This window comes from Drosophila subpulchrella, chromosome 2L (genome assembly GCF_014743375.2).
Source record: "Drosophila subpulchrella strain 33 F10 #4 breed RU33 chromosome 2L, RU_Dsub_v1.1 Primary Assembly, whole genome shotgun sequence".
NCBI lineage: Eukaryota > Metazoa > Arthropoda > Insecta > Diptera > Drosophilidae > Drosophila > Drosophila subpulchrella.
Window position 1 is genome coordinate 5,273,238 of NC_050610.1, and position 25,503 is coordinate 5,298,740.

Sequence of the window (25,503 nt, forward strand, 5' to 3'; positions counted from 1 at the left end):
TGTTTGTACAGATGTGACTATTAGTATATTGTAGCCCATGGGTGCAATATACCAGAATACATTTATGTATAGACAAAATAAATAAAATATAAATATAATAAATAATTTAGAAGGCAAGGATTGGAGCTCGAGTCAAACATCGAACATAAACATCGATATAAAATTTGTTCATCGATTGTCATTTTTACCTTTGCGATAACCAATTTAAATCAAACACCTGATATTGGTTAATTAATCATCAAATTTATTATACACCTTGCATGTACAATAAAGTTTAGATCATTTCCAAGCCGAAAAGCCTTTATGAAATAATCGTCATGTGTTGAATAATTAATTTTTACCATTTAATTATAGACTGACTTCAACGAGCTCTACTTCATCACACAGAACTGCATCTGACTCCTGGGCGGCTTTTACGTATCCTATTTTAAATGATTTTTGCTCTCCGTTAGTAACTTCTTCAAACTCCCGGCAGAATTGATCGGCGGCATCGGGGGTAAGGCAAATTAAGAGCCCTCCAGAGGTTTCCACTGACCTGCCAGAACGAAACTTTGTGCTTTGGCCAATTAAAGCGCTAAACTTAAGTACATTTTTAATAATTGGCAACTTATTAATTTGGAATGAAACGTTTTCCTTTTGGAATTGGGCGAGATTGTTGGCGTGACCCAATAAACCAAATCCTGTAATATCCGTGGCGCAATGCGCCTGATACTTGTGCATTAAAAGGGCGGCTGAAAATAACAGGTGTTAGTTTTATAAATACCGATTACTGAATATGGATTTTACCATTTTTGTTCAAATAAGTCATAGATTTAACTGCTATTTCAAAAGTTTCCCTTATATCATCGTCGCTGAATTCAGACAGCAGTGTTTTATACTTTTCAGTCTGGTTAAGTTGCCACAGGTGAGCATCCATCGCCATCTGTCCTCCCAAGGGTTTTGTAAGGACCAAAACGTCGCCGGGCTGAGCATTAGATGGTCTAGGATGAGATAATACTTTAAAGTTTAATCATACTTCAGTAACTTTATACTTACAGAATTATTTCCCCTCTTCTGTAGATAGATGTTGCTATGCCACCAATAATGCACCAAGGATTGATCTTTAGCTGTCTAATTACAAGGGGGGTGTTATGATAGCCATTTGCTTTTAAAGAGTTCTGGAACCCCTTTATGATTAATGAAATGACAGTGTCTCGTTCCTTGTCAGTAAAGCTTGTCGATGTACTGACGATCATTTCTACGGTATCAAAAGCCGTCACCCCAACCGCATACACATCACTTAAGACATTAGCAAGTGCAATACGTCCCAATAGTTCCGGATCATTCACCATAGGATAAAAGAAGTCAACGGTTTGAACAAGTAAGTATTCTTTGTGCCGCTTTAGAGGTATAACTGCGCAGTCCATTCCAGAGCCTTGACAAAGTGTTTAATTAGAGATAATCCTACAATTAACTAAAAGTAGTCTATCTTACCGATAAGGTATCCATCGTTGTTCTTACTTGCTATTTCTGTTCCCCTTAGGTACTTCTCAAGTACTTTTTGGGGGATTTTGCAACTTCACCCAGTGTGATTGGTAAATTTCGTTAACTGAAAGTCGGGCGAAAGCCCATGCAATTCGGGTCGAAACATTGTGTTTCTTCGCTATAAACTATAGAACAGCTGAATGATTAGAACTCGGCTAGTGATGATAGTAAATAGTTCTAGATTTATCGATATTTTCAGGCTTGCAGAAGGGAGAATACAATGTTTATGAAAATCAGCTGACTCCAGATAAATAATAAACGTTTAGCAATACCCGTACCTCATTGTTCATTCCAACAAACATAAACAACAAATAAAAAAGTCAAAGAAAAACATTTTTAATTAAAATTTGGGAATTTTTGTGTGTCGGAAATAAATATTTCAGGTTTTTTAAAAGCTATACATGACTGTATTTAAAAGTGTGTCTGATACTGAAACATAAGGTTTGTATCCTAAAATTACATATATAATTTATGCAAGTAGTTTTTTAATTTCGTCTTTTTCCGCTGCCTCAAGGTAGCTTTGGCCATCGGGAGTGGAACCATTTTTATTTGCTCCCTGAAAATTAATATATATTAGAAAATATATTTAAGGTTTAATAAGCAAAAATGAGAAAACCTTTTTTAGAAGAAATTCCACACAGCTCGTATGTCCTTCCCAAATGGCAGCAAGAATAGGGGTAATACCATGCTTGTCTTTTCTCTGCAATACAAAATAATGAAATACTTTCTATAATGATATCTTGTTGTAAACCGGCGTTTGTTCAGGGCACATCTGGTTCGTATTGCTGGGGACTATGACTAAACAATTGTAGGAGGTGCAGACGTGTATATGTATACATATATTGGTGTGTAACTGGCTTTTAACTTCCCCAATATTAATGATTCACAATTATGAAATTCGACAGTAAAAAATACTTACATCGACGTCGGCTCCTATATTAATCAGAAACTGAAGAACGTTAAGCTGACCAAAATCTGCCGCATAGTGTACTGGGAATCGGCCCTTAATTTCCTCATTCACCTTTTGTGCCTGTATACAGGTATATTTAATTAAATCAAAATCATTTCATAAGTTGGCAAACGCACATCGTTCTGAAAAGCGACTTGTACAGCGTCGAACTCCCCGTTTTTTATGGTCCAAATAATGTTTTCATTAGAAATTGCACTCATTTTTATTTTTCTTTTGGCTCGACTTGTCAAATACTGCTAGAGATGGACTTTGGGTATGACACTTGTCCAGATCCGATGATATTGCCATATTTGGAATTCACAGTTATCCAGTTTTTTGGTATTTTTTAGTGCCTTAATTAAAAAGTTGATTTAAAAAGTTAATGTACGCGCTCATTTAAAAATTAAATTGACAATTCTTGAAAAACGATTTCTATAAACGAAAATACCAAATATTGAATCTAGTATTTTTTTAGTGCTAAAGTTTATTCGACGTTTTGTTCTGATTAATTTTTAACAAATGAACAATAAATTTGGTTAGACACACGTAAAACAACCGTATTTACCATTGGAGAGCAAACTTCATAAATTATCAACATTTTGTTCATTATAAGAATATTGTGCAAACAGAAGGTTGTACGATGGAAAATTGCAACATTGCATGTCCGTTCGTTTCCAGTGCGATCCTTTGGAGTATTCCACTTCCAGCTCCTTCATGGTTTCATAAGCCAAAGAGCACTGTTAAATAAAATAGAAATGGTTTTGTTTACTTTCCAATATTTTTTGTAACGACTAAGTAAATAACTTCTTAATTAACTCAACAACTTACCTTATTAGCAAAAATTGTCACAATAAATTTGCCAGGCTTAAAGGTATTGATAACTTGATTAATAAGTTTCCTGTAGTTAGTCAGCGCAACATTAGTTTCAAAGCTAACATACGAAAACTTATTTTCCGGAGTAATGTGAATGGTCATGTATTCTCCCTTTAAAATTAATTAGTCAAATCAAAATATATAAAGTATCGAGGGAAATAAATGTGTTACCTTGTCATTAATTCCGTTCATAGAATATCCGCAAGGATCAAACAAAAAATCATCAATGTGCATACTTGGCAATATTGTATCGATTCCGGATTTCTAAATAAAATAAACTAACATATTGCTTTTCTTAGATTAAAGATTCCTACTTACCACAGTAGCCCCATGGGCATTATCAAATTTGTTTTTGTAAAAGATCGACATGGTATCCGGATCAAGATCTTGCATAAGAATTTCAATAGTTTGATCTGGTTCAGAGTCAACTTCTTTCTCATTCGTTATGTGTTGAGGAGAAATTTTAATATCAGAACGACTAAAGGTATAGAGGTACCAACACTCCAGATTCATAGAGCCCAGACAATAGGATCTTCCATTCGGAAAAATTGAGTCAAGATAAGTAACTTCTTCCGTAAAGCCTTGATGAGGAGCTATCTGGAAAACGAAACTTTTTACATATAAATATATAAATATTTTTATAAAAATACTAACCTGTGCTTCTGGTCTTGTAAAATTCTTACGCGAGTAGAACAAATCTGCGACTACATCGAATCCGTTGGCCTCTGCTAGTTTTAACAAAAGGCCTAAGCATTTAAGAGGAGTAGTTGTTCCACAAGTTTTAAGAATCCATCGACGCTTGGAAACGAACATACTGCTCTCGCTAAAGCGAATTAAGATTTCAGCTAAGTTAAGATATTCTCAGGAAAGTATAGATAAATGTTACCTCAATACAAAAGCATCTATAGTATCGTTTTTGGATGTGCTTATAATTTCACAGTTGACATTGCTAAGCACGTTTTCCCAATCAGATCTGAAATAATAACACTTACATTTGTCAGAAGTTCAGGAGTCAATGCCTAAGAAAATTTGTATGGGGAAGCTTCATTCAAATCTAATTTTGAGATTATTAACCGTGCTTGATTAGAGCACCATTATCAACAAGAAAGGTCAGGGCAAAAAGTAAGAAAGAAACGTTTCCGGATCACCAAATTATATAACATGTAACGTCTTCGGACGACGGCGAGATCCCAATGGTTTCAAGCTTTTGGCAAGCTCAATTTTTTTTAAATTAAACATTTTGAAAAAGGGTAACAATTTATACACCAACATAAGCCCAAGTGGCAATTTTGTCATATTCCAAGGGGTGCGTGTTTCATATTTGATAAGCAGATAGTTATTGGTTTTTTGAAAAATCAAAAGACACATTTTGGGATGTATAAATTTACTTTTTTGCGTGACTGTGCATGCAGCCTTGCACGACTGAGAATTTGACAAGTATTACGAATTGGCAAGTTTCGTAGGACTTACCTGGTAATGTTACGCAGATCATTCTCACTATTGGAGCTTTCCTCAAACCAGATTTCAAGTAGTTTCTCAACCCCCTCAAAGTAATGTTCACCGCTTTCCAACATGCTGCTTGACAATAACAGATCTGATAACAAAACAACGCTTGGTGATGTAAAATAAACGATGGCACTATCGATGGAAGGCGGCCGTTGCACTCTATCGATATTTCTCGAATCGGACTTATAGCCCGGGTCCATCGATACACTCACTAAAATATAGATAGCTTCCAATTTTTAAAATATATTTGAATTCCCGGTCCAGAACATGTTTATTTATTTTTGTTTGATAATTTGAATGGAACACCAGCTTGAGAAAGACGTCAGTCTTTATGTAGACAACCCAAATAATTTTTACATACTCAACCCACAACAGAAATCTTTCAGCGCTAAACGAGCTTCAAAAAAACACAGACAGATTTTGTTTTACATTTTACATTAACCAGTTTATTGTGATTGTTAAAAATTGTATAGAGTATTTTATTTGAAAAAATAAATGAGTAATATTTTTGTATCTTAGCCTATTATGAAGTCCTTATTTTATTTAGACGATTTATGTAGATTCGAAAACAGCATTAAGTTTTTAGTTTCTTATAATTGTATATAATTTAAATATTTCCTTGAAAAGTTTGCATTGCGTGATTATTGCTTTTTGCATAGTTTTACTATTAAAATGTTTTGTGGAGATTATTATATTATCACATGATTTTCGTATAGGCAAGAGATTTAAAACATTATTTATTTATAGCTTTAGAAGTTGTTCAATTGCAAAGACAGCTGAAAAAATCATTGTTAAAACTGAACTTTTCATTTTGATAGAAGCAATTTGTGTTATTAAAAAATTAAAAATACTGTAAAATGGTTTTAATAAATATAAATATAATAAATTTTATTTTTAATTTAATTGCATTAAGTATTGATGTCCTTTCTTAAGGTCTATATTTAGTGTGATATTATTTAAAAGGTTTGACATACTGGTTCAATTTTTATACCTCTTTAACACTAATAAGTATTTTGGTATTAGTTTTTAAAGATACAAATGAATAAAATTTAGTTTTAAAGAATGAAAAATTTTATTAATAATCTATACTTATTTTTAATCCTATACCTTTTGTTTTTCTTATGCGACCTCATAAATAAACAAAATGTGTGTTAAAGGTTTGATTTCGAAAAGTGAGTAGGGGAATATATTTGGCGTTTTATGTTAACTTTGCATTATTTTCACTGGAAACAAGGTTAAGCGGTGCGGAATGATCCGCACTTTCACAGGTATCATTAAACGCCGGCAAAGAATTTGACTTCTTCCGCCTTAATAAAATATCTTTAAGTGCTGCTGCGGTGTCGGATTCATCGATTTCCTTTTTGTATTTCTAAAATTAAAACAAAATAGTAGTTAGATGTAGTAATTACATTTTGTTAAGGTCGATCTCAAAACACTCGGTAATCATTTATTAAACACATTTAACAATCAAACGTGGTGCGTTTTAAAATATAGAAATCTAATTATCGAGCGTTAAAATATTACCTGTTATGCTGGCATGCGTAAATATAAATATAAATGAAAATACATTTACTTACATTTAAAACCAACCCAGAAATATCAAGGTGTTCCCTAGACGTCAAGAAATCTGGTTTCGCTGGTTCCATTGAAGAACATGATGACATTTGCTTGTGTTCTGTAAAAGGAATAGAACATTTTAGGTCATTTCCAAATAAAATTTTACTAATTTAAAGATATAGTTATACAGAAAATGCTATCTAGACCAACACCAGATCTCGTATCAGCTTGCATTATATTATTGTTATTGGAAATAGAAATGAGATTTTTATATTCAAAAATGTATAATCGTTAGCACCATCAATATAAGGCAAGAGAAAATTGACCGAGTAAAGACTCGAAAACAAAATATTGATGGTATTGATTCGAATCAATTTATTTAAATTCTAGCTCTTATTGAATAATAATCATGTTTTGGAACATAGACTGAGAAGTCTGGTGGCACACCTAATATAATATAATCAGCAATATGTTGATAAAGTTTCTAGATTTAAAACTGCTAAAATCTGTCATGTTTTGCATATTCTAACCAATAGTTCTATGAAAGTTATCGTCAATCGTCCTGATCGCAAAAAATAGGATTTGCAAGGTTTAATGCCAATAACTTATAGACTGTGCGAAATAGCTCCAAATACTACTTCATTTTGCAAATTGTTTTCGAAATTTCTTACGGGAGCAATATAATATAGACATCCGAACAGTGTAGTTTTCAAACTTGATCTGCGTCCACATATTTTACGACGATTGCTAACTTGAAAAACTGTATTGTAACAGACGGTCAGTCGTATATCGACTCTTCTAGTGAATATATAAAGCTTACAGGGTCTGAAACATCTCCATCACTGCGATACAAAAGTTATAGTACCCTCTGCAAGGATTTACAAAATAGAATATGATTGTTGCTTATTAAGTGTGTGCCCATTAGGGCGGTCCTCATTTGAATGAACATTTTTATGGTCCTATTCTCACCTGACCATACGGTGCGCATTGAGGAAGTTAAGGAAAAATTGGATTCTGCGAATTGTTTTCAAAATTTATAACTCATACTCATTGAATATATTATTTTTATATAGGTGGCCAAATAGGTGTCAAATTTGGGCTTTAGTTTTCTTATCAAAAACATTTCGGTATTTGTCGTTCATTTTTTGATTCATATTGACCGAGATACGAGATTTGACAAACTTGGGGAGGGGAAATCGATTATTTGAAAAAATATCTGGCTGGAATACATGTCGTATGAGTAATTTTTAAGAAAATCGTATCAAAAAGAATGTATTTTTTTAATACACTTTTTGCAAACTTCAATCAATCAAGTGAAGGGGTTAGAACAAGATTTAATTTTTGGACCTAGTGCATTGCTATTCATTTCATTTAATACAATACAGGGAATAATTAACACAAAACTGATTTTTTTTAATTATAAATGAAAGAAACTTACTTTTTTTAGATCGCTCCAATTCTTTAGGACGCCTGCGTCTGGTGTGTATGGTATCGCGTCTCATTGAATGCGGCCTGTTGACCCCGTGCAGCTTGAAATACAACCCGCACGCGTTGCAAACCATTTCTCCTCGAACACTTCGTCTCCAAATTGTAGTAGTGAGGGTGCCGCAGTTGGAACATGACATATCTTTTTGAGCACCAGGTATGGCATTAAAAAGGTTAATGTTCTATAGAACCGAATTAAAATAAAATAAATGGATTAGTCAATGGGTGTGTCATCGTTGTAGCTTTAATAACGTACCCTTTTATCTTTCTTTTCCTCTGGAGCTGCTTCTGAAGTGGTATAAGTATCAGTCACATTCTCATTAACTACATCGATGCAATCAGTTTTGGTAGGAAAACTTTGTTTTCTTCTACAGTGTTTTGATTTGCTGGATTGAGCCTCTGATAGATCCTGTCAATTAAAGCATTTACTTAGGACTTTCTACGACTCTTAGTGTGGGATCCGTCACTTACCTTTAATAGTGCTATGGGTTCTTCAGGTACTTTTGTAAATGATACTGTCGACGGAGCCGGAAACACGAAAGACTGGCTCATCATGCTCCGGATTATTTGTGTTGCCTGATTTTCCTCTTTGCTTTTCGCTAAATATTTGGGGAAACATAAAGATCAACGTTCTACTTAACTGTTGAACAGATTATAAAGCTAAGTACTTACCGGCTGATCGGGCCAGAGCTTGCCAGAGTTGAGTAGTTGCCGCATCCGTTGCGTGATCCGAGCTTAGACTATCCGGGGTCTTTCTATCATTGATTGACGACGCGATGTCCATCTCCAGTTTGTGAGAGTCGGAGCTGTCGCCGGAGTCTAGTAAGGAGCCGGTACTGGCTTTCGGTGCCTTTGATTTGTAGTCGGACCCACCAACTTGGTTAATGGTAATACTGTAGTTTTGAAAATCCTCTTCACTTCTTAAGTGTGACTGAATATCAAGCATTGGAGTTTGGCAAAAATGGTGTATTGGGGCCGAGTTCCGTTGATTAGAGTAATCGTTCTTTTGTTTTTTGACGGATAAGTCAATTTCAACTCCGTCCTGAATTTCATTTTGGTTTAATGGACGTTTTGATTTTATCACAGAACTTTTAATACTTGTATCTACAGCTGCAGAGAAACACGGAGATTGGGGATTCGAGCATGGAGGGGAAATTACAATTTTTTTGCTTATATCCATTAGAACGGCAGCCGTTTCTAGCTGCTGCTGCAGATTTTCATATTTCTCGGTTTCCGAGTCCTTTTGCAGCTTTGATTCAAACTGGCTATGTGAGGATCCGGACATTACCTTCTTTTGATCGCTTTTCATATTAATTGATTTGAATAAACTTGGATATAAGCTATGTGCTGGCATATCTTGATTGCTAATCTCCATTTTCCTATCCAAGCCATGCTGGATGGTGGAATCTATTTTACTGTGTTCGTACTTAACTTTAGAAAACGTGCTTAGCTCCGTCAGAGCCTTTGCCGCTATAGCCTCTGATGAAGCCTTTAAAATTGCATCAAGCTTAAGTTCCAAATCATTTGAGTCCTGGAAAAGAAAAAAATAATGTTATTACTAATTTCAAGCGTACTTATATGAGTCATAACTAAATTTGAAATTGTTATTTCACAGATATCTCTAGAAACCTAAATGTCAATAGATTTTGATATTCTTTTCCGGCACCTTTTTGTTATTAACGAGTTAGAAGAGATTTCTTAGATCGTGACATCATGTTTAATCGGTGCTGGTGACTCTTAAATATTTATTATCAATACTTACTAGTTTCAAATGTTTTGATATATTTAAAAATTCTTGCAAAGCTATTTGTGAGTTGTGCGCCATGGTACGAAACTTTTCGAAAGAATCCAATTTTTGTCTGCAATCACCACAAATCACGTTGGGTAATCCATCGTTAGGCAGTGCCTGAAAGAAAGAAATGTATTTTAAAATGAAGTGTCCACATTTAATATTAAGCTATAACGAAATCAGAATGATGCAATGAGTAATAGGTATGGCGGTAATAAAATCAATCGATAAGCTTGTTGGACTGTTTGGATAGCTAAACGAAACGACTAGCTAGTTAATATATCTAGGTATTTGTGCCATCACGCATATAATTTTAAAACAATGACACACTATGATAAGAAATTTTGAATCCTAATACAGGGAAATAAACACATATGTTACAGTTTACAATTCGAAGTATGCTATGGACTTTGTTTAATAAAATATTACAAATTTAGAATTGGTTCTGTTTCAAGTAGGAGTAAAAACAAGAATGGTTTATCATTTTAAGAAATTTCTAAATTACAAAGGAACAGCAACAAAACTAAAATGATTATTTTTAGTTCTTCTAAATATAGCCTTCCAAAGAGATAACATACATAAATTTTAAAAATAAGTATGTTTTAATTGAAACCAACAACAACAGCATAAACAAATGGAACTACTGAAAGTATATATGTTATAATTAAAATTCTCCCATATATTTCAACCATATAAGGTGAGCTAACGTCCGTATATCGGTACGAAAACAATCAAATCGCAGGGAGACGAATGTTATCTCTGGCGTGGATTAATGTAGGTCTCTAACGTGCTCGTACATATGTACACAGTACATGCACATGTACATATCAATATTTACGTTCGTGTGCTGATGTACGATTGGAGTGGTGTGCGTTGGGCATTGGCTCGAAGTGGTTCATCGAAAAAATACCAAACAATTGATACCGATTGTTAATAGGCCATGGGATAAAAGCGGCCCAATCATTTCCTATTATTTTGACGTGTGGTGTCGTAATCACATAGATAACGCACACCACCACACGGCGAGCACTCGCAAATGTGCGACGGTGTGCGGGCATTACCGTGTACATATACGCGATATATCCACCACACACACCGTATAACCACGCCAGTGTGTGTGCGTAATTAATGTAAATTCGTTTCTTTGCAAATGTGTTGGATGGAAATCTGCTTACCTTAATAGAGAGACAGTTGAATATCTGAAATGTAAGATGTGGTGATGAATCATCTCTGCCGTGCTCTTTGCCGTAGTTATCGGTTCCGCTTATTTTTGTTATATCTACATCCACACTTGTCTCCTCGCGCTGATGCTGATGCTGGTGCTGATTATGATTACGCTCCTCCCGCGGGAGTTCCGATTTTGATTGGGAATGGGCTTGGGACCGGACCTCCCCGCGTGCTATATGCTGTTCGTGGGTCGACGATGACTGACTTTTGAATACTGATCTTTCGGCGATGTCCGACTCCAATTGGCGTTCGCGTTCACTCGATTTTGTGTCCGCAGCAGAAGGCACACTTGGCGTGTAATGGGTTTGCGTTTGGTTTTGGTGAAGGTGAAGGGTTTGCATTTGGGACTGCGACTTGGGTTGGAGTTGGCTTGGACCCGTTCCCGTTTCATTATTGGTCACTGCGGATACTGATAGCGAGTTATCACCGATGCAGCTGCACAGATTGTGGCTCAGAGCACTGCAATAGCAGTTGGCACGCTTCTCGTCTCTGCGGAATTCGGCCGTATTCCTGTCTTGAGCACTATTATGCGACGAAACATCGTAAATTTGTAGTTCTGCAACATCGCACTCGTTAACCAATGTGAGGCACAATCGACAAACTTGACGAAACTTATGTGGTACATTATACATAATTAGAAATTTATATGTGTTGCACTGTGTAAAGAAACTTTCATACGCCTCTCCTTTATCGAGATAAAAAAGATAACTTTAAAATAAATTATAAAATGAATGTAAACACTATTCCTCAATTTTTCATTGTCACAATCCACGTTCAGCTCACTAAAAATAATTCACTCCAGTGGTTCGCCACAGATTTTGCGTTCATTTGATCTAGTTTCCCGTTCAAATTACCAAACGAGGGCTCCAGCGACACTCGCATCAGCAGCATGATTCATCTTGGTGTCGCGGTAAATAGACAATTAAGTTAATGTATTCCGGTGATAAAGTATCAAGGCTAGTGGAAGGCAATAAAAAAATAAAGTCCATTCGATTTTAAGACCAAGAAATTTGTCAAATGAACCAGTAAAAATACTGAAAAAAACGTACTTTAGTATTTTGGTTATCGATAACAGAGACATGTTCAGCTAGAAATAGTTATTTTTATTTATTTTAAGCTGTAGCTAAGACAAATATTTATGAAAAAATATTGCTTTTAATGTATATAAATATTATGTTTGCAAAATAATAATATTTGCGCAAATGTGTTTGACAAATTTACTGCGGAGTCTTGTTTTAAAAAAACTGAAACGCTAACAAAACATAATATTTGTAAGTTTAAATTTCTATTTATTTAAAAATGAAATTTTATATGCATCATCACCTTAAAAATTGCATTAAAAATCAATTCAATATATAATAGGTGTTTAGACCCGGAGGTAAGACACATTTTTAAATTAATGTCAATATTTGAATACTCATAATATTCAATTATGGGAATTAGGTTATGGTCATCCAAACCAATTCGATAAATAAACAAATACTTCATAGTTTTAATATAATCTCAAATTAATGATAATAGTACAGTGGTTTTTTTTGTGAGTGTTACTTACATTTGTGGTATCAACATTTTAGTTAAACTCTGCTGTTGTTAAATGTCTTGTCAGCTGTTGTGTGATGGGAAACGATTGGAATTGGGGTTTTATGTTCCCAGATGTTCCCCATAGGCATCCTCTGTCGAAATGCTATTCAAATGAAACGCGGAGAAAAGTAATCCCCCAAGAAGTAAATAATGAGGTTACTCTGACTTCCAATCACTTGGTCACACTTGATTTTGACAATTTAAATATTTCCCTATCCAATCTGAAGAATCCAATCCTAACGTTTATAAATTGCCTAGTTTGACACGCAGTACCTCCATTATTTACACAAATATTTATCAAGGACGTGGTGTCATTTATTCTTTGAAGCAAGAAACATTTTCCCCACAGAGGTACGATTTTCCTTAATATTAAATGACTATTTGTTTTTACAAGTTGCAGAACACTAAGTATATTTGTGTAACGACACTTAACATTTTTAGTATGAATGTTAATGTTACTGTCTAGGTCCTTCGGCCACGGCGACGGGCAGGACATTTCCAAGACTGCTAGCAGACTGCTTTAGTGCGATGTAGGTGGAATCCTTCTTTTTCTCCTCTCCGGCCGGTTTGCTGAAATACCATTCCTTTTTGTTGGCCAGAAACAGCAACATCAGGGCAGGCAGGTGTATTAGTGAAAATCGGAATAGCTTCCGCGAACTCCCACTGTCCGACTTTTCATAGAACTTATACGCTGCAAACAGAAAATATTAGACATACTGCCAGGGTGCAGGGTAAAGGAAGATATTTACCGAGGTATGCGAAGTACGCGTTCAGAGGTAGTGTTTCCAAAGCAAACCAGTAGTTTGTGACGTCCAGGACCGGTGCCATCGCCGAAAGACCGACAATGGCCACAGAATATCGCAAGGCGGTGCGGCGACACAGTCCCGGATTGGTAACGGCCATCATCCGATAGCCGGCTCGGGAGTAGTCAGGTCGAAGATTCCACGACAGGGCGTTGAAGTGAGGAAACTGCCAGGCGTACAGGACTCCGGCCAGGATCATGGCTCCTGCGTCTAGGGTGCCGGCACATCCTGCCCAGCCCATCAGAGGGGGAATGGCTCCTACTATCGAGCCCACCCAGGTGTTAAGTATGCTGACTCGCTTCATGGGCGTGTATATCGTCGTATAGAGGAAGAGGTTTCCCGCTCCCAGCGCCGCCGTCAATCCATTGGCACCGAAATACAGCATGCTCAGCCCAGCAGTTGCCGACACGGCGGCGAAGGTGACTGCATGCAGAGGAGTCATTTGTCCTGTGACAAGCACCCGGTTCTTCGTCCTCGACATCTGCGAATCGAAAGGAACTTCGTGATACTGGTTAATGGCATTCGCCGCAGCCGAAACGAGCCCTGTGCCCAAAGAGCACATCACAAACGTGGTGGGATCGAAGGCAGCCGGAGCCATGGCGTAGCCTCCCATAGTTGTAATGACCACCAGAGCTAGAACAGAAACGGATAAACGTTATTTCGATACCCTATAAATCGCAATCCATCTCACTTACATGTCAGCCGGAATTTGGCCAGCTTCTTGTATTGACTGAAGGTTTTCCCGGGGAGGGTGTACGGACTGGGCATCCAAGAAACTTGACTTTCGGGTAAATGCTGCACCTTTCCCGATTGCGAAACTGGCGGCAATGGATTGACACCTCTGTCATCTTGGGATGAAATGGTTGCAGCAGTGGAGTACTAGAATAATTGTGAATGATATAGTTTGTTAGATATTGCGTAATGGCCAAGAACCTCACCCGAATCAGCACCAAGTCAACCGGCGTTTTTAGCTGGGTTTGCACCCTTCGAATTCCTTTGAATAATATCATTATTATTCTTTAATAAGTAAGGCCTACGGTTATTCCATTTTTCTAGTCGTGTTTTAGTTCCTACTATTTTTATACATCAATATTATGGTTTTTTAAAATCACATTGTGCTTAGTGTTACCATATTTTAAGGAAAAGAAAATGCCAAGTGCGAAAAAATTAAAAGAGGTATTCGTACTTGTACACTTTTTGAAATCTATTGTTGGGATGGAGTGAAAATAAAATAAGTAAACAATTTTATTAGATGACATTTCCAATTTCCTCTTGTACTGACATGGTAATTGTTTTTTCGGTTCATATTAGAAACATAAATTATTTATACATAAGTACAGTGTACACTTTTAAGACTTTTTCATTTATATTTCTTGATTTCAACGTAAAGTTTTAGTATTTTGTAAAATCACATTTGATAAATAAATTCTCAAACAAAATTGGTGTTATTATAAACACTATGGACAAGGGTCTTGCTATCCACGCATGCGCTAAACATGTAATTAGGCCTCTGTGTGTGGGAGTAATTTTTACATCTGAATGTAGGAAGGCCTAAGTCCTTGTAAGTCTTCATCGATTCAATAATTGAAATTGCCTGTTGTTCTCCATAAAATACATATTTTATAGTAAAAAGATAAAAAGTAAGTAATTCGAACATGCTAAGAACATATTTTATAAATAACGGAAAGTATAAACATTTTTGAACAATTTGAAATTAAAAACTCTACCTATACCAACATTTTTCGGGCTCTGCTTAATTTATTTAATTTTAAGTGTAAACATAATTAAATAAATAATGTATCTGTAGAAAAGATAATATTAAGATTTTTCGACAGCCCATGACTTACAATAACCTGTGGTTTCGTTTTAAAGTTTCTACAAATATGTACATATGAATGAATGCCAAAAGAGGTGTAATAAAAGAGCAGTGCGGTAGCAACGTCTTTTTTACAAGACATAACTAAAAAGAAAAACAAATATTATATGAAAAATGTATGTGTAGTCAAACGATTATAAGTTATATATAATCTACATCATGTACATACATTTAATAAATTTCCCTACATATAATTTTATAGTTATATTATAGAAATATTTACGTTTACTGACTGTATTTGTTCTTTCTAGGTAACTTACTCAAATGCCCAGCTCAAGAATGGATATTTATATTACAAAGGGAATTACCAACCCCAACTATCCTGGATTTCAAAAATTTGCCCATACTCTTTCTGATGACTACATTCAGTACTCTGACATGGAATGTAATGAAAGTGATTTAACGGATAGTGACAGAGAGGATGACCAAAACCCGTTCCAAAATAAGGCTGTCGACAAATCAGCTCCAAAAACGTTTGAAAATACCCAAGATTTCACTTTGAGTAACTGCGGCAAGATTGCTTTTGACAATGGAAACACAAGTTCATTTGAGGAAACTAAAAACAGATCATCATCCCCCAATATACCGGACATTGTAAATAAGAATTATAGTGGGAACTCAGAAAACTCAATGCGAACATTAAATAAGCCTGACCTTATTTATAACCTTAGTCAGAACTATGCAAATGAATTTTCTCCCTGGTCATGTACAATTAATTCTAAATATGAGGGCCAGCTGCAAGGACAAAGTCCAATTGATATAGTTGGAGATTTTGGTGGCGAAGTGGAGCGGGAATTCGAACTCCTTATCACTGGATATAAAAACAAGAAAACACCAAATGGGTTACAGGGATCAAATTTGACAAAGGTAAATTAATCAAAAATCCAAAATCGACATGTGCCACAAATAAATTTTTATTTACAGGTATGCGATGCAGAACTATCAAATGGTACAGAAGCTTTAAAGCATACAGTCTCGACGCGATTGTCTGGAAATAGCATTCGCAAAAATAAAAAGAAAAACACTCCATATGGGCATGAGTTGATAAAGACTAAGCCCAAAAAACCATCACATGATGAACGACAGCTACCACCAGACACCTTCGACTACAAAACATGTGCCCAACGAAAATATATAACTTGTGATTCTGAAAGTTGTTCGTCGGTTTCGGAGAAAAACAAAAATGATTTTCGAAATATCAATCAGGGTGAAATACCGAATTTGAGCAATTTAGAAATCGGTCAGAGCCAGCAACATATCGAGGAAGACAATAAAAAGGTGACGAACCGAAGGTATTTAAATCAATCATGCTGGTCACAATACTTGGAAAATCCCACAAAATATTCCAAAGATCCATCTGCTACAATGGTTTTAGGTAATTTGATAAAATTTATTTATTATTTTTTCATTCAGAATTTTGTTTCTAACCTGTTTTTTATGTATACAGAACAATTTGATGCATACAAAGTAGCTAATGATATGGACGTGGAAACATTACAAAATCATTTTAAAAAGGTTAAGCAAATAGAAAAAAAGGTAATTCTTATAAGCATAAGAATAACAAATATTAAAAATTGACGCATTTACATTTTTGTTGCTACAGCGCCGCTTTAATCGAGACGAAATACGTAAAAGATTGGCGATAGGAGATAAAGATCCTTTAAATAATGGTAGGTTTGTGCAACGCAGCCATCTTTTTGCCAATATTAATATTATTATTGATCTTAATTTCGTTTCCAGACATAAAAAAAGAGGAATTTCTTACCGGTTCCGACAATGAAAGTTCCGATTCTGAAACATGTCCCAAGTTATCAAGTGGAGCACCTCGCAAGCAATCTGATTTCTGTGAAACAAAACGCAATAAGGAATTTGAAAACGATAAAATCTTTCAAAGAAACCAAATTAACCAAGAAAAAACCATTAATCAATTGGTCAATGGTAACATTATTGAAAAACAGGATTTTCCATCAACAGAAAACTTGTTCTTCTTTGCAAATCAATCAAAGCTCCAAATAGAGGTTAGAATAGCCCTAGCTCAATCGAAAGAAATAGCCCAAATGAAAGTTAAGGTATATTTCTGAAATATTCTTTATTCATTTGAAATACTTTATTCATTCATTTATTTTCTTTTAGGCAAAGAAGCATGGTGTAACACCAATTGTGGAAGTAATTCGTACAATGCTGTATGATGTTGGAATAAAAATGGATTCAAATCATCGGTGGATATCAAGACAATTGCTCACTGGAATTCACGTTCCGATTCTACAGTTATTGGTCAATAATCTTCAGAAATATATTGAAAACCTAAATGTCACTCTACTAGAAAGCCTTAAGGAACGAGACGATCTTAATTCGGACCAAGATGATATATTACACGATCTCGAAAAAATAAATAACTTTTTGTAAGTAGTAGAAAAACCCTAATTTTAAAGAGGGATATATATTTAGTCATCACTTTGAAATAGAAAATACATGCTTCTTTTTTAAAGCTAACAGTTTTAAAAATTTTCTTTCTTTCCAGTGTTTTTCAACAGCAATCTGGACATCAAGTCAATAAAATAGTTAGACACGGCCTTCTTAATTAATCGCTCTAAAATTGCAAGTTTTATTAAAAATTTGCTTAAAAATATTATAATCACTTGTATAATTGATAACAATCTACCGAGACCGTTTATAAAACACATACTCAAAAAATGTTCTTTAAACACTGTTATATTTATGTAATCATTTAATACTATATAAATAAAAGCAAAAACAAATTATTTATATTATTACCAAAAAAGAATTAATCGTGTTTGTTCAGTTGGGCTACTACGAATTTTGAACATTCATCGGAATTGAAATAATTTTAATATATTTTCGCATATGAAATGATTTGATTTGCTACAAATTTTGTATAAATACTCTATATATTAAGAAATTAAATAAAAATATTAATTTTATCAAGCGGAACAAAGTGGAATAACAATTATTCTCGATCGTTTCAAAAATATGCTCAAGATCTGAAGCATTTGGTGATCTTGTCGAACGGTAACACTAAATCTGACATTAAATTGGCGCCTTTTTGTGTTTGCAACAAGCAATTTTCCGCCTCTTGTGAAACTTAGCAATCAACATGTTGAAGAATAAATCTATGAAAACATCCAAGTTATATGTCATTAAAAGAGGTAAGTTAGCTTCTAGTATAGTTGTAACTGTTCTTAATATATTTGTTTCAGATGGCAGGCAGGAGGAAGTACATTTTGACAAAATAACCTCAAGAATCCAAAAGCTTTGCTATAACTTGAACATGGATTTTGTTGATCCTGTAAGTATAATTATTTTTTGTAAATATGTACGAAGGTCTTATAGGTTTCATTAATTTGTTAAACGAGATTTTAAAACTGCAATAGAACCGGTAAACGCTTTGGGTGACGAGCCCATGTGAGACACCTTCAAATGCGAAGTACTTATAGGAATTGAATTATAAGTCTATAATTGAAAAAGCATTAATAATCTACATGTTTTAAGAAAGCCAGCTAGCAACAAGATGTCGAAACTTTCCAAAGCTAAAGTATGCATTTCCATTATAGGTCTCCATTACCTTGCAAGTCATCAATGGTCTGTATTGCGGCGTCACTACCCAGGAACTGGACAACTTGGCTGCAGAAATCGCAGCTGGATTAACTTGTAATCACGCCGACTATGCAATTTTGGCTGCTCGCATCGCAGTCTCCAACTTGCACAAGGAAACAAAGAAGGTTTTTTCTGGTAAGTTAACTGCGCCCCTAGTAATATTTAAGACTGAATAATTAAACGAATGTTTTAATCAGATGTCTTCGATGATCTGTACAATCATGTGAATAAGGAAACGAATCAGAAAGTGCCCTTAGTATCGGAATTCCACTACAATGTGGTGAAAAACAACGCCACTCGCTTGAACTCTTCTATAATCTACGACCGCGACTTTGGGTATAACTACTTCGGGTTTAAGACCCTAGAACGTTCGTATCTGCTGAAGAGAAACGGAAAAATTGTAGAGCGTCCGCAACATATGTTGATGCGCGTGGCAATCGGAATCCATGGGGAGGACATAGATGCGGCCGTGGAAACTTATAATCTCTTGTCGGAGCGATACTTCACTCATGCGTCGCCAACACTATTTGCCGCTGCCACAAATCGCCCGCAGCTGTCGTCTTGCTTCCTCTTGACCATGACGGCCGACTCTATCGAGGGCATTTTTAAGTCCGTGGAACAGTGCGCCTTGATCTCGAAATCGGCCGGCGGCATTGGACTTAACGTCCACTGCATTCGGGCAAAGGGCACCTCGATTTGCGGAACGAATGGCACATCCAATGGCTTGGTTCCCATGTTGAGGGTCTTCAACAATGTGGCGCGCTATGTGGATCAAGGAGGCGGCAAACGTCCTGGTGCCTTTGCCATTTACCTGGAGCCCTGGCACTCGGATGTCTTTGAGTTCCTGGAACTTAAGAAAAACACCGGCAAGGAGGAGAATCGGGCCCGCGATCTGTTTTACGCCCTGTGGATACCCGATCTCTTTATGAAACGCGTCGAGGCCAATGGAGATTGGTCGCTAATGTGCCCACATAAATGCCCTGGACTTCACGATGTGTGGGGCGATGAATTCGAAAAGTTGTATGAGAAATATGAGCAAGAGGGTCGTGCCAACCGAACGGTTAAGGCCCAGTCCTTGTGGTTTGCCATTATTGAAGCACAGGTCGAAACTGGAAACCCCTACATGTTGTTTAAGGATGCCTGCAACAGGAAGAGCAACCAGCAGAATGTCGGCACCATCAAGTGCAGCAATTTGTGCACAGAAATCGTAGAGTACTCCGCTCCGGATGAGATTGCAGTCTGCAACTTGGCATCCATCGCCCTCAACATGTTTGTCACTCCCGAGAAGACATACGATTTCAAGAAACTTAAGGAAGTTACCAAGACGGTAACCAAGAATCTTAACAAGATAATCGATATTAACTTCTACCCCCTGCCAGAGGCCAAGAAATCCAATTTGAGGCATCGTCCCATAGGCATCGGTGTCCAGGGATTTGCTGACGCCTTGATTCTCATGCGGTTCCCCTATGAAAGTGATGAAGCCGGCCTCTTGAATCAGCAGATATTCGAAACTATCTACTATGGTGCCTTGGAAGCCAGTTGTGAACTGGCCCAGATCGAAGGTCCATATGAAACTTACGAGGGAAGCCCCGTGAGCAAAGGAATTCTGCAGTACGACATGTGGGACAAAGAGCCAACGAACCTTTGGGACTGGCAGAAACTGAAGGAGTCCATCAAGAAGCACGGTGTTCGGAACTCCCTGTTGGTTGCTCCAATGCCCACTGCGTCTACTGCTCAAATTATGGGCAACAACGAATCATTCGAGCCTTACACAACGAATATTTACACCAGGCGAGTTCTGTCTGGGGAATTCCAAGTGGTTAACCATCATTTGTTAAGGGACCTAACGGAGCTGGACTTGTGGGACGACGATATGAAGAACCAAATCATTTCCAGCAGGGGCTCAATCCAAAATATTGAGGCCATCCCACAGAAGGTTCGCGATCTGTACAAAACTGTGTGGGAAATCTCAGTAAAGTCCACTATTAAGATGGCCGCAGATCGAGGGGCGTTTATAGATCAGAGTCAGTCGTTCAATATTCATGTGGCAGAGCCAAACTACGGAAAACTTACCTCCATACACTTTTATTCCTGGAAAGCTGGTCTAAAAACTGGAATGTATTACCTGCGCACAAAGCCAGCTGCCAACGCTATTCAGTTCACCGTAGACAAGAATCAGGGCGCGTTAAAGGTAAATGGCCAAAATGGCACTTCAGAGGATAGCCCCCAAAAATTCGAATCGGACAGAGAACGAAAAATGGCCGATATGGTTTGTTCTCTTGAAAATAAGGACGCTTGCATGTCCTGCGGCTCCTAAGAGCATGCACCTAGTTTAAAATTTATTTAATTGTATTATGTAATCACAACTTTGAAATAAACATAAATTATGGATCGCTAATGAGGAACTTTTAGCTATGATTTAGAAATCACAAATACTTTCCTAAATAATATTGTCTTTGGTCAACCCGTTGAGCACTTCACAAGTAAGATCATTTATAAAGGTAAGCACTAACAAATTTTATTTATTTTAAATTACAATCGGATGCTAAACGGGATTTTGATTCTTTGGAAAGGTTAATTGTGCTACTTGCAAACTGGTTGTGAACGACGTCCTGAGGCTTGGACACATACTGATGAGCTATGGCATTTTCCGTTATTATTTTCCGCACAACTTCCTCCACCGTTGGCGACGTCGTCTCCAAATCCGCTTGAGTCCTATTGTCCAAGTTCACAAGGGTTAGTGTCTGATCAGCGTGCATTACGGAATCCACGCCAGTCTTGGCATTGAAAAAGTCCAGTATCCAGGACACCACAAAGAAGCAGGCGGCGTTCATCGGAAATGCTCTGATCAAAGTCGAGTTTAAGCCGCGGAAAAAAAATTGTGGGCCCTCGTTTTTAAAGCCTTTTATTGCACAGTCGATGAATCCATTATATTTGGCCTGCGAGCCCAGGGCATCAGCCTGCATGTGGGTTTTGACCACGTCGATGGGATAGCAGGCCAACCAGGAAGACATCCCCGCACATCCTCCGGCCATTAGAGTGTACGGAATACTCGGAGTTTCCACTTGGCGCATGAGATACTCGAAGGAAACAAAGTAGCTGGCAAAGCCTTGTCAATGAAAGAAATTAGAGGTAAGCATTATTAGAATAAGGGCTTTGACTTTTCTCCTATTTCTATTCTAAACATTTATAAATTTAAAGTAATATACAGATCCATTCAAGACGGTGCAAATTCGAATACAATCTTATATTTCTTTTCGTCTTTTAATTAAGTTTTTAATATAAAATATAAGTTAAGGGAGATTTCTGTGCATCATTGTCGTTTTGAAATATATTCTAAATTTGCTACGTCGAGGAGACTCATTATATTAAATAACTTTTAGTATATCCTTAAATATATGTTGTTCATTCAGTCAGTTATAGTATTTATACAAAATAAAGTTTATCGGATTTCCCTGTGGATCGTTAAAATTTTAAAAACCTTTTTAAAGCTTGCTAAAATATATTTTAAACGACAATGTAGTGAAAATCTCTTTAGATCTATATGACACTATATTTCATATATTAAAAGTAAAAAGTAATAAAACTTACCTGGAATATCTCTTAGAATCGTGGCAGTTAGCCCCTTAAAAGTTCCTCTAATACCCTCGGTTTTCAGAATGTGTTTTAGGCAGTGAATGGGTCCAGTAAATTTTATTCCGCTGTCAATCTGCGACGACAACTGGAGTCTCGTTTTGGCCAGCTCCATGGGTGCACAGACGAAACCTTGGGCTATACCAGCGATAGAGCCCGCGTAAAAGTGTGACGTCAGCGAGTTGGGGTCGCTGGACAATCGCTGAACATTTCCGTACACCCCGAAAACGATTGCGTTCACCAATCCAATTCCACCCATGGGGCTGCTAATTCCTCGATATAGTCCTCTGAAGCTGTCTCTTTGCAGTATCGTCCGAAAGCAGTGGAATGTGCCTTTGTATTTGGGGTTACGAGGATCATCGGTTTGCAAATGGACTTTCACGGTATCGAAGGGGTGGCCAACCAGAACCCCAGCAGCACCTGGAGTTCGAAAACAAATTATCTGATATAATGTGCCAGATATATGGTACATATTTTCAAGCAGGCTTACCTCCGATCAGCCCGGCGACAAAATCCACAACCATTTTCGGCGATAAAGTCTCAGAGGTAGCCTTCAAAAGTATATCCCCGGTCTCTGAACCTCTGTAGGAAGATGGATCCTAAAAAATGAAATTAAAAACAATTAAATTAGGCAGTAAAAATGGCAAATACTTTACTATTACTCGGTGAAATAATTTGTCGCGTGTGTCTTTAACAAATGTTTCACTTGTCGAAATGATTTTTTCATTGGCGGAGGTTAGAGGAACTGATAACGCGTTTTAAATGCTTTAATTCAAAACATTCAATTCAAACCAAAGGTGGGCGCTGATATTACGACTAAGAAACACCACCTACTATAAATTTGTTTTACATTTAATTCATTGGACTAAGGTTTTGTGTTATGTACGTTTATTAAAAGATAACAAATGTACGACATCCTGATTTTGGTTCGCCAATCTTACGTTTAATAGTTAGCTTTTGGGTATTCCATAGTCGATACTTTTAGGTTTGTGTATTATATATAATCAATTTGTATTCTATATTATGTAATAAAGCTGAGCTTGGACATTTTCACAGTTGTCGCGTTCTTTGTGTTATAGATTAAAAATAAAATGTCATTGTGACCTCTCAGACATCTAATCGCTTTGGGCATCAACGACTTTGTAAATTAAGTAAACGTGTATTGGCTAAATTATGAATATATAAATTTTTAATATTTTTCAAAACATTATAATAAATATTCTTTTCTTTATATTTATAAATAAAAATATCTTTAAAAATTGTATATTTCTTGGACTCGACAAGAGCAAGAGTATATTTTATTCGAGGAAGTCTCTCTTAACCGAGAGAAGGAAACGTTTTTAAATATATATTTTTCCAAAAAATCTGTAAATAAAGCTCTTTTAAAAACAAAGAAATATTTATAGAAAATAAAAAATTAAAGTTAAGCATAAACACATTGAAATGCACACAGCAATTAAAATTTGTTTACCTTTCCATTGCTAACACGAAATATAAGTGATATTGGATGCATCTTGCAGTTTGTGTGTTTTCACATATTACACAGGACCGACATAAATTTTGAGCCACCAGTGTTTGTTATGCTGAAAAAAGGGAATAAATATTTATAAAAGTCATTTTAATAAAATTATAATTATTTTACGACTGTCTTTATTTTGTGTTTCAATTAATAAAGAGTCCGCCTTCTCACCAAAACAAAGATTTTGTAACGTTGTTGTTAATGAAGTTAATCTGTTCAACCTTAAAATGAAAGGTGTGGATGCATTCCATACCATATATGAAGATAGATCTCAATACACAAACCTTAATTCCATTCAATTTAGCGTACATTTGTTCAATGACCTTATTACTTACCAAAAGGGTGAAAAACATGCATTTCTTCCCATATTATGTTACAAAAAATAAATAATTTTGTCAATAAATTTGTATGCATTAAAGGAAAAAGCCGACTTTGTTTTCAACAGATACTTACCTTACATTTGAACCCCCTTTTGAGTTAATCAATTAATTGATCAATAATAAATTTTGTTCATTTTACAATAAAAGCTGCAGAATACAGTAAGTTTTTTTTATTAAATTATAACTGTAACAAATTATTATTAATAATATTTATTATAATTTTTATTTTAAGTTTTCTAATTTAAATCACAATTATTGTCTGTAAAATATTTCTCCACTTCCGTCCTAGCAACGTCTACCTAAAAAATACATAAACATAATGGATATAATAAAAAAACTTGAACACACCTTTTTAAGTTTTACAGCAAAAAATAATTTACTCATATTTACTTTTTTTTGCTGATAATTTTTAATTATTTTTCTTTTGAGAACAATTCGATTGGAGCGACACGATCCCCTCTTAAGTTTAAATTTCTAGACGAAGTGCCATTATTCTCATAGGTTCTTTTTTCCTTCAACGACTTCAGCGATCATAATAGAATCATCACATTCATTCGCTTCTGTATTTGTTCATGTGCAACCATACTATAACTTTTAAAAAGCCCTCGAAACATTTCAAAGCTTTCTATCTATGTATATAAAGTTCATCACGTTCATTTAGTCTTAAAGTACAACTCGGTGGGTGAGTATCGCGAAAAGCTTGCCGTTAAATATTTGAGGTCACCTGGAACACATTACTTTTCCTTGGCCATACCTGTGTATATTTTTATCTACATTTGTACTTATGTGTACCCAAAGCTTATATGCGATAGTTAATCTGTAAATGGATACAAAAGTGATAGCCGAATGTGAAAATTCTTTATATAACGCTAATGTTTTTACCCCTGATATATGTGCATGTACACAAAAATGTGTGTAGATTGAAAAGTGTCTATTTGTTTGTGTTTAAAATAATCTAAATGATCTCACATTAGTGACGTGCGCGTGTGTCATAATAAAACTTCGTGCGTGAGCATTTTGTACCTGTAAAAATTGGCGAAAGCAGAAAGCTCTAAAGTATCTAAAACAATTTAATCCCTTGTTTAAAGGTTGATAGAACTAAATAAATATAAGACCCGCAGAAATCGACCCAAAGTTCAGTGCGCTCGATCATATGATTCTAGATTAACCAAAAATACTACTGAAA

At 35.9% G+C, this 25,503-nt stretch overlaps 8 protein-coding genes across 12 annotated transcripts; 2 read left to right on the plus strand and 6 right to left on the minus strand.

Moving 5' to 3' along the window:
• Window positions 1-223: 223 nt before the first annotated feature.
• On the minus strand, window positions 224-1,675 carry LOC119546729 (selenide, water dikinase 2). Its single transcript, XM_037853219.1, has 4 exons — window positions 1,474-1,675; window positions 1,036-1,414; window positions 787-980; window positions 224-731 (listed from the first exon to the last, which is right to left on the minus strand). The coding sequence occupies exons 1-4, from the start codon at window positions 1,628-1,630 to the stop codon at window positions 349-351; spliced, it is 1,113 nt and encodes a 370-aa protein (XP_037709147.1). The 5' UTR covers window positions 1,631-1,675; the 3' UTR covers window positions 224-348.
• Window positions 1,676-1,908: 233 nt separating this feature from the next.
• LOC119546845 (myotrophin) lies at window positions 1,909-2,766 on the minus strand. Its single transcript, XM_037853439.1, has 4 exons — window positions 2,611-2,766; window positions 2,444-2,554; window positions 2,141-2,224; window positions 1,909-2,080 (listed from the first exon to the last, which is right to left on the minus strand). Exons 1-4 carry the CDS (start codon window positions 2,692-2,694, stop codon window positions 1,994-1,996), a joined length of 366 nt encoding a protein of 121 aa, XP_037709367.1. The 5' UTR covers window positions 2,695-2,766; the 3' UTR covers window positions 1,909-1,993.
• Window positions 2,767-2,927: 161 nt separating this feature from the next.
• On the minus strand, window positions 2,928-4,965 carry LOC119546844 (S-adenosylmethionine decarboxylase proenzyme). The gene is made up of 7 exons (XM_037853438.1): window positions 4,817-4,965; window positions 4,233-4,319; window positions 4,001-4,169; window positions 3,665-3,943; window positions 3,518-3,610; window positions 3,302-3,457; window positions 2,928-3,210 (listed from the first exon to the last, which is right to left on the minus strand). Exons 1-7 carry the CDS (start codon window positions 4,918-4,920, stop codon window positions 3,055-3,057), a joined length of 1,044 nt encoding a protein of 347 aa, XP_037709366.1. The 5' UTR covers window positions 4,921-4,965; the 3' UTR covers window positions 2,928-3,054.
• Window positions 4,966-5,270: 305 nt separating this feature from the next.
• Window positions 5,271-11,719, minus strand: LOC119546843. The gene is made up of 8 exons (XM_037853437.1): window positions 10,859-11,719; window positions 9,657-9,800; window positions 8,567-9,425; window positions 8,366-8,493; window positions 8,151-8,303; window positions 7,848-8,076; window positions 6,430-6,527; window positions 5,271-6,221 (listed from the first exon to the last, which is right to left on the minus strand). The coding sequence occupies exons 1-8, from the start codon at window positions 11,540-11,542 to the stop codon at window positions 6,051-6,053; spliced, it is 2,466 nt and encodes an 821-aa protein (XP_037709365.1). The 5' UTR covers window positions 11,543-11,719; the 3' UTR covers window positions 5,271-6,050.
• A 1,020-nt stretch (window positions 11,720-12,739) lies between these two features.
• LOC119547882 (schwannomin-interacting protein 1 homolog) lies at window positions 12,740-17,936 on the plus strand. 3 transcript variants are annotated; one of them, XM_037854920.1, is made up of 8 exons: window positions 12,740-12,842; window positions 15,422-16,037; window positions 16,095-16,545; window positions 16,618-16,706; window positions 16,774-16,840; window positions 16,911-17,239; window positions 17,304-17,572; window positions 17,692-17,936. In XM_037854920.1, the coding sequence occupies exons 2-8, from the start codon at window positions 15,435-15,437 to the stop codon at window positions 17,753-17,755; spliced, it is 1,872 nt and encodes a 623-aa protein (XP_037710848.1). In that variant the 5' UTR covers window positions 12,740-12,842; window positions 15,422-15,434; the 3' UTR covers window positions 17,756-17,936. The 3 variants fall into 3 exon arrangements, with proteins under 3 accessions (XP_037710848.1, XP_037710847.1, XP_037710849.1); XM_037854919.1 differs by lacking the exon at window positions 12,740-12,842 and adding an exon at window positions 14,802-14,934 and having other exon boundaries at window positions 17,692-17,935; XM_037854921.1 differs by lacking the exon at window positions 12,740-12,842 and adding an exon at window positions 14,840-14,855.
• LOC119547883 (protoheme IX farnesyltransferase, mitochondrial) lies at window positions 12,870-14,426 on the minus strand. The gene is made up of 4 exons (XM_037854922.1): window positions 14,233-14,426; window positions 13,990-14,173; window positions 13,241-13,927; window positions 12,870-13,182 (listed from the first exon to the last, which is right to left on the minus strand). Exons 1-4 carry the CDS (start codon window positions 14,302-14,304, stop codon window positions 12,947-12,949), a joined length of 1,179 nt encoding a protein of 392 aa, XP_037710850.1. The 5' UTR covers window positions 14,305-14,426; the 3' UTR covers window positions 12,870-12,946.
• Window positions 17,937-18,205: 269 nt separating the features above from the next.
• LOC119547575 (ribonucleoside-diphosphate reductase large subunit) lies at window positions 18,206-21,183 on the plus strand. Its single transcript, XM_037854476.1, has 4 exons — window positions 18,206-18,337; window positions 18,389-18,477; window positions 18,743-18,920; window positions 18,983-21,183. Exons 1-4 carry the CDS (start codon window positions 18,286-18,288, stop codon window positions 21,100-21,102), a joined length of 2,439 nt encoding a protein of 812 aa, XP_037710404.1. The 5' UTR covers window positions 18,206-18,285; the 3' UTR covers window positions 21,103-21,183.
• Window positions 21,184-21,277: 94 nt separating this feature from the next.
• Window positions 21,278-24,379, minus strand: LOC119547576 (mitochondrial basic amino acids transporter). Of its 3 annotated transcripts, XM_037854477.1 has the most exons (5): window positions 24,273-24,379; window positions 23,890-24,001; window positions 22,909-23,017; window positions 22,377-22,838; window positions 21,278-21,894 (listed from the first exon to the last, which is right to left on the minus strand). In XM_037854477.1, the coding sequence occupies exons 2-5, from the start codon at window positions 23,929-23,931 to the stop codon at window positions 21,308-21,310; spliced, it is 1,200 nt and encodes a 399-aa protein (XP_037710405.1). In that variant the 5' UTR covers window positions 23,932-24,001; window positions 24,273-24,379; the 3' UTR covers window positions 21,278-21,307. The 3 variants fall into 3 exon arrangements, with proteins under 3 accessions (XP_037710405.1, XP_037710406.1, XP_037710407.1); XM_037854478.1 differs by lacking the exons at window positions 23,890-24,001; window positions 24,273-24,379 and adding an exon at window positions 23,081-23,112; XM_037854479.1 differs by lacking the exons at window positions 23,890-24,001; window positions 24,273-24,379 and having other exon boundaries at window positions 22,377-22,860.
• Window positions 24,380-25,503: the final 1,124 nt, after the last annotated feature.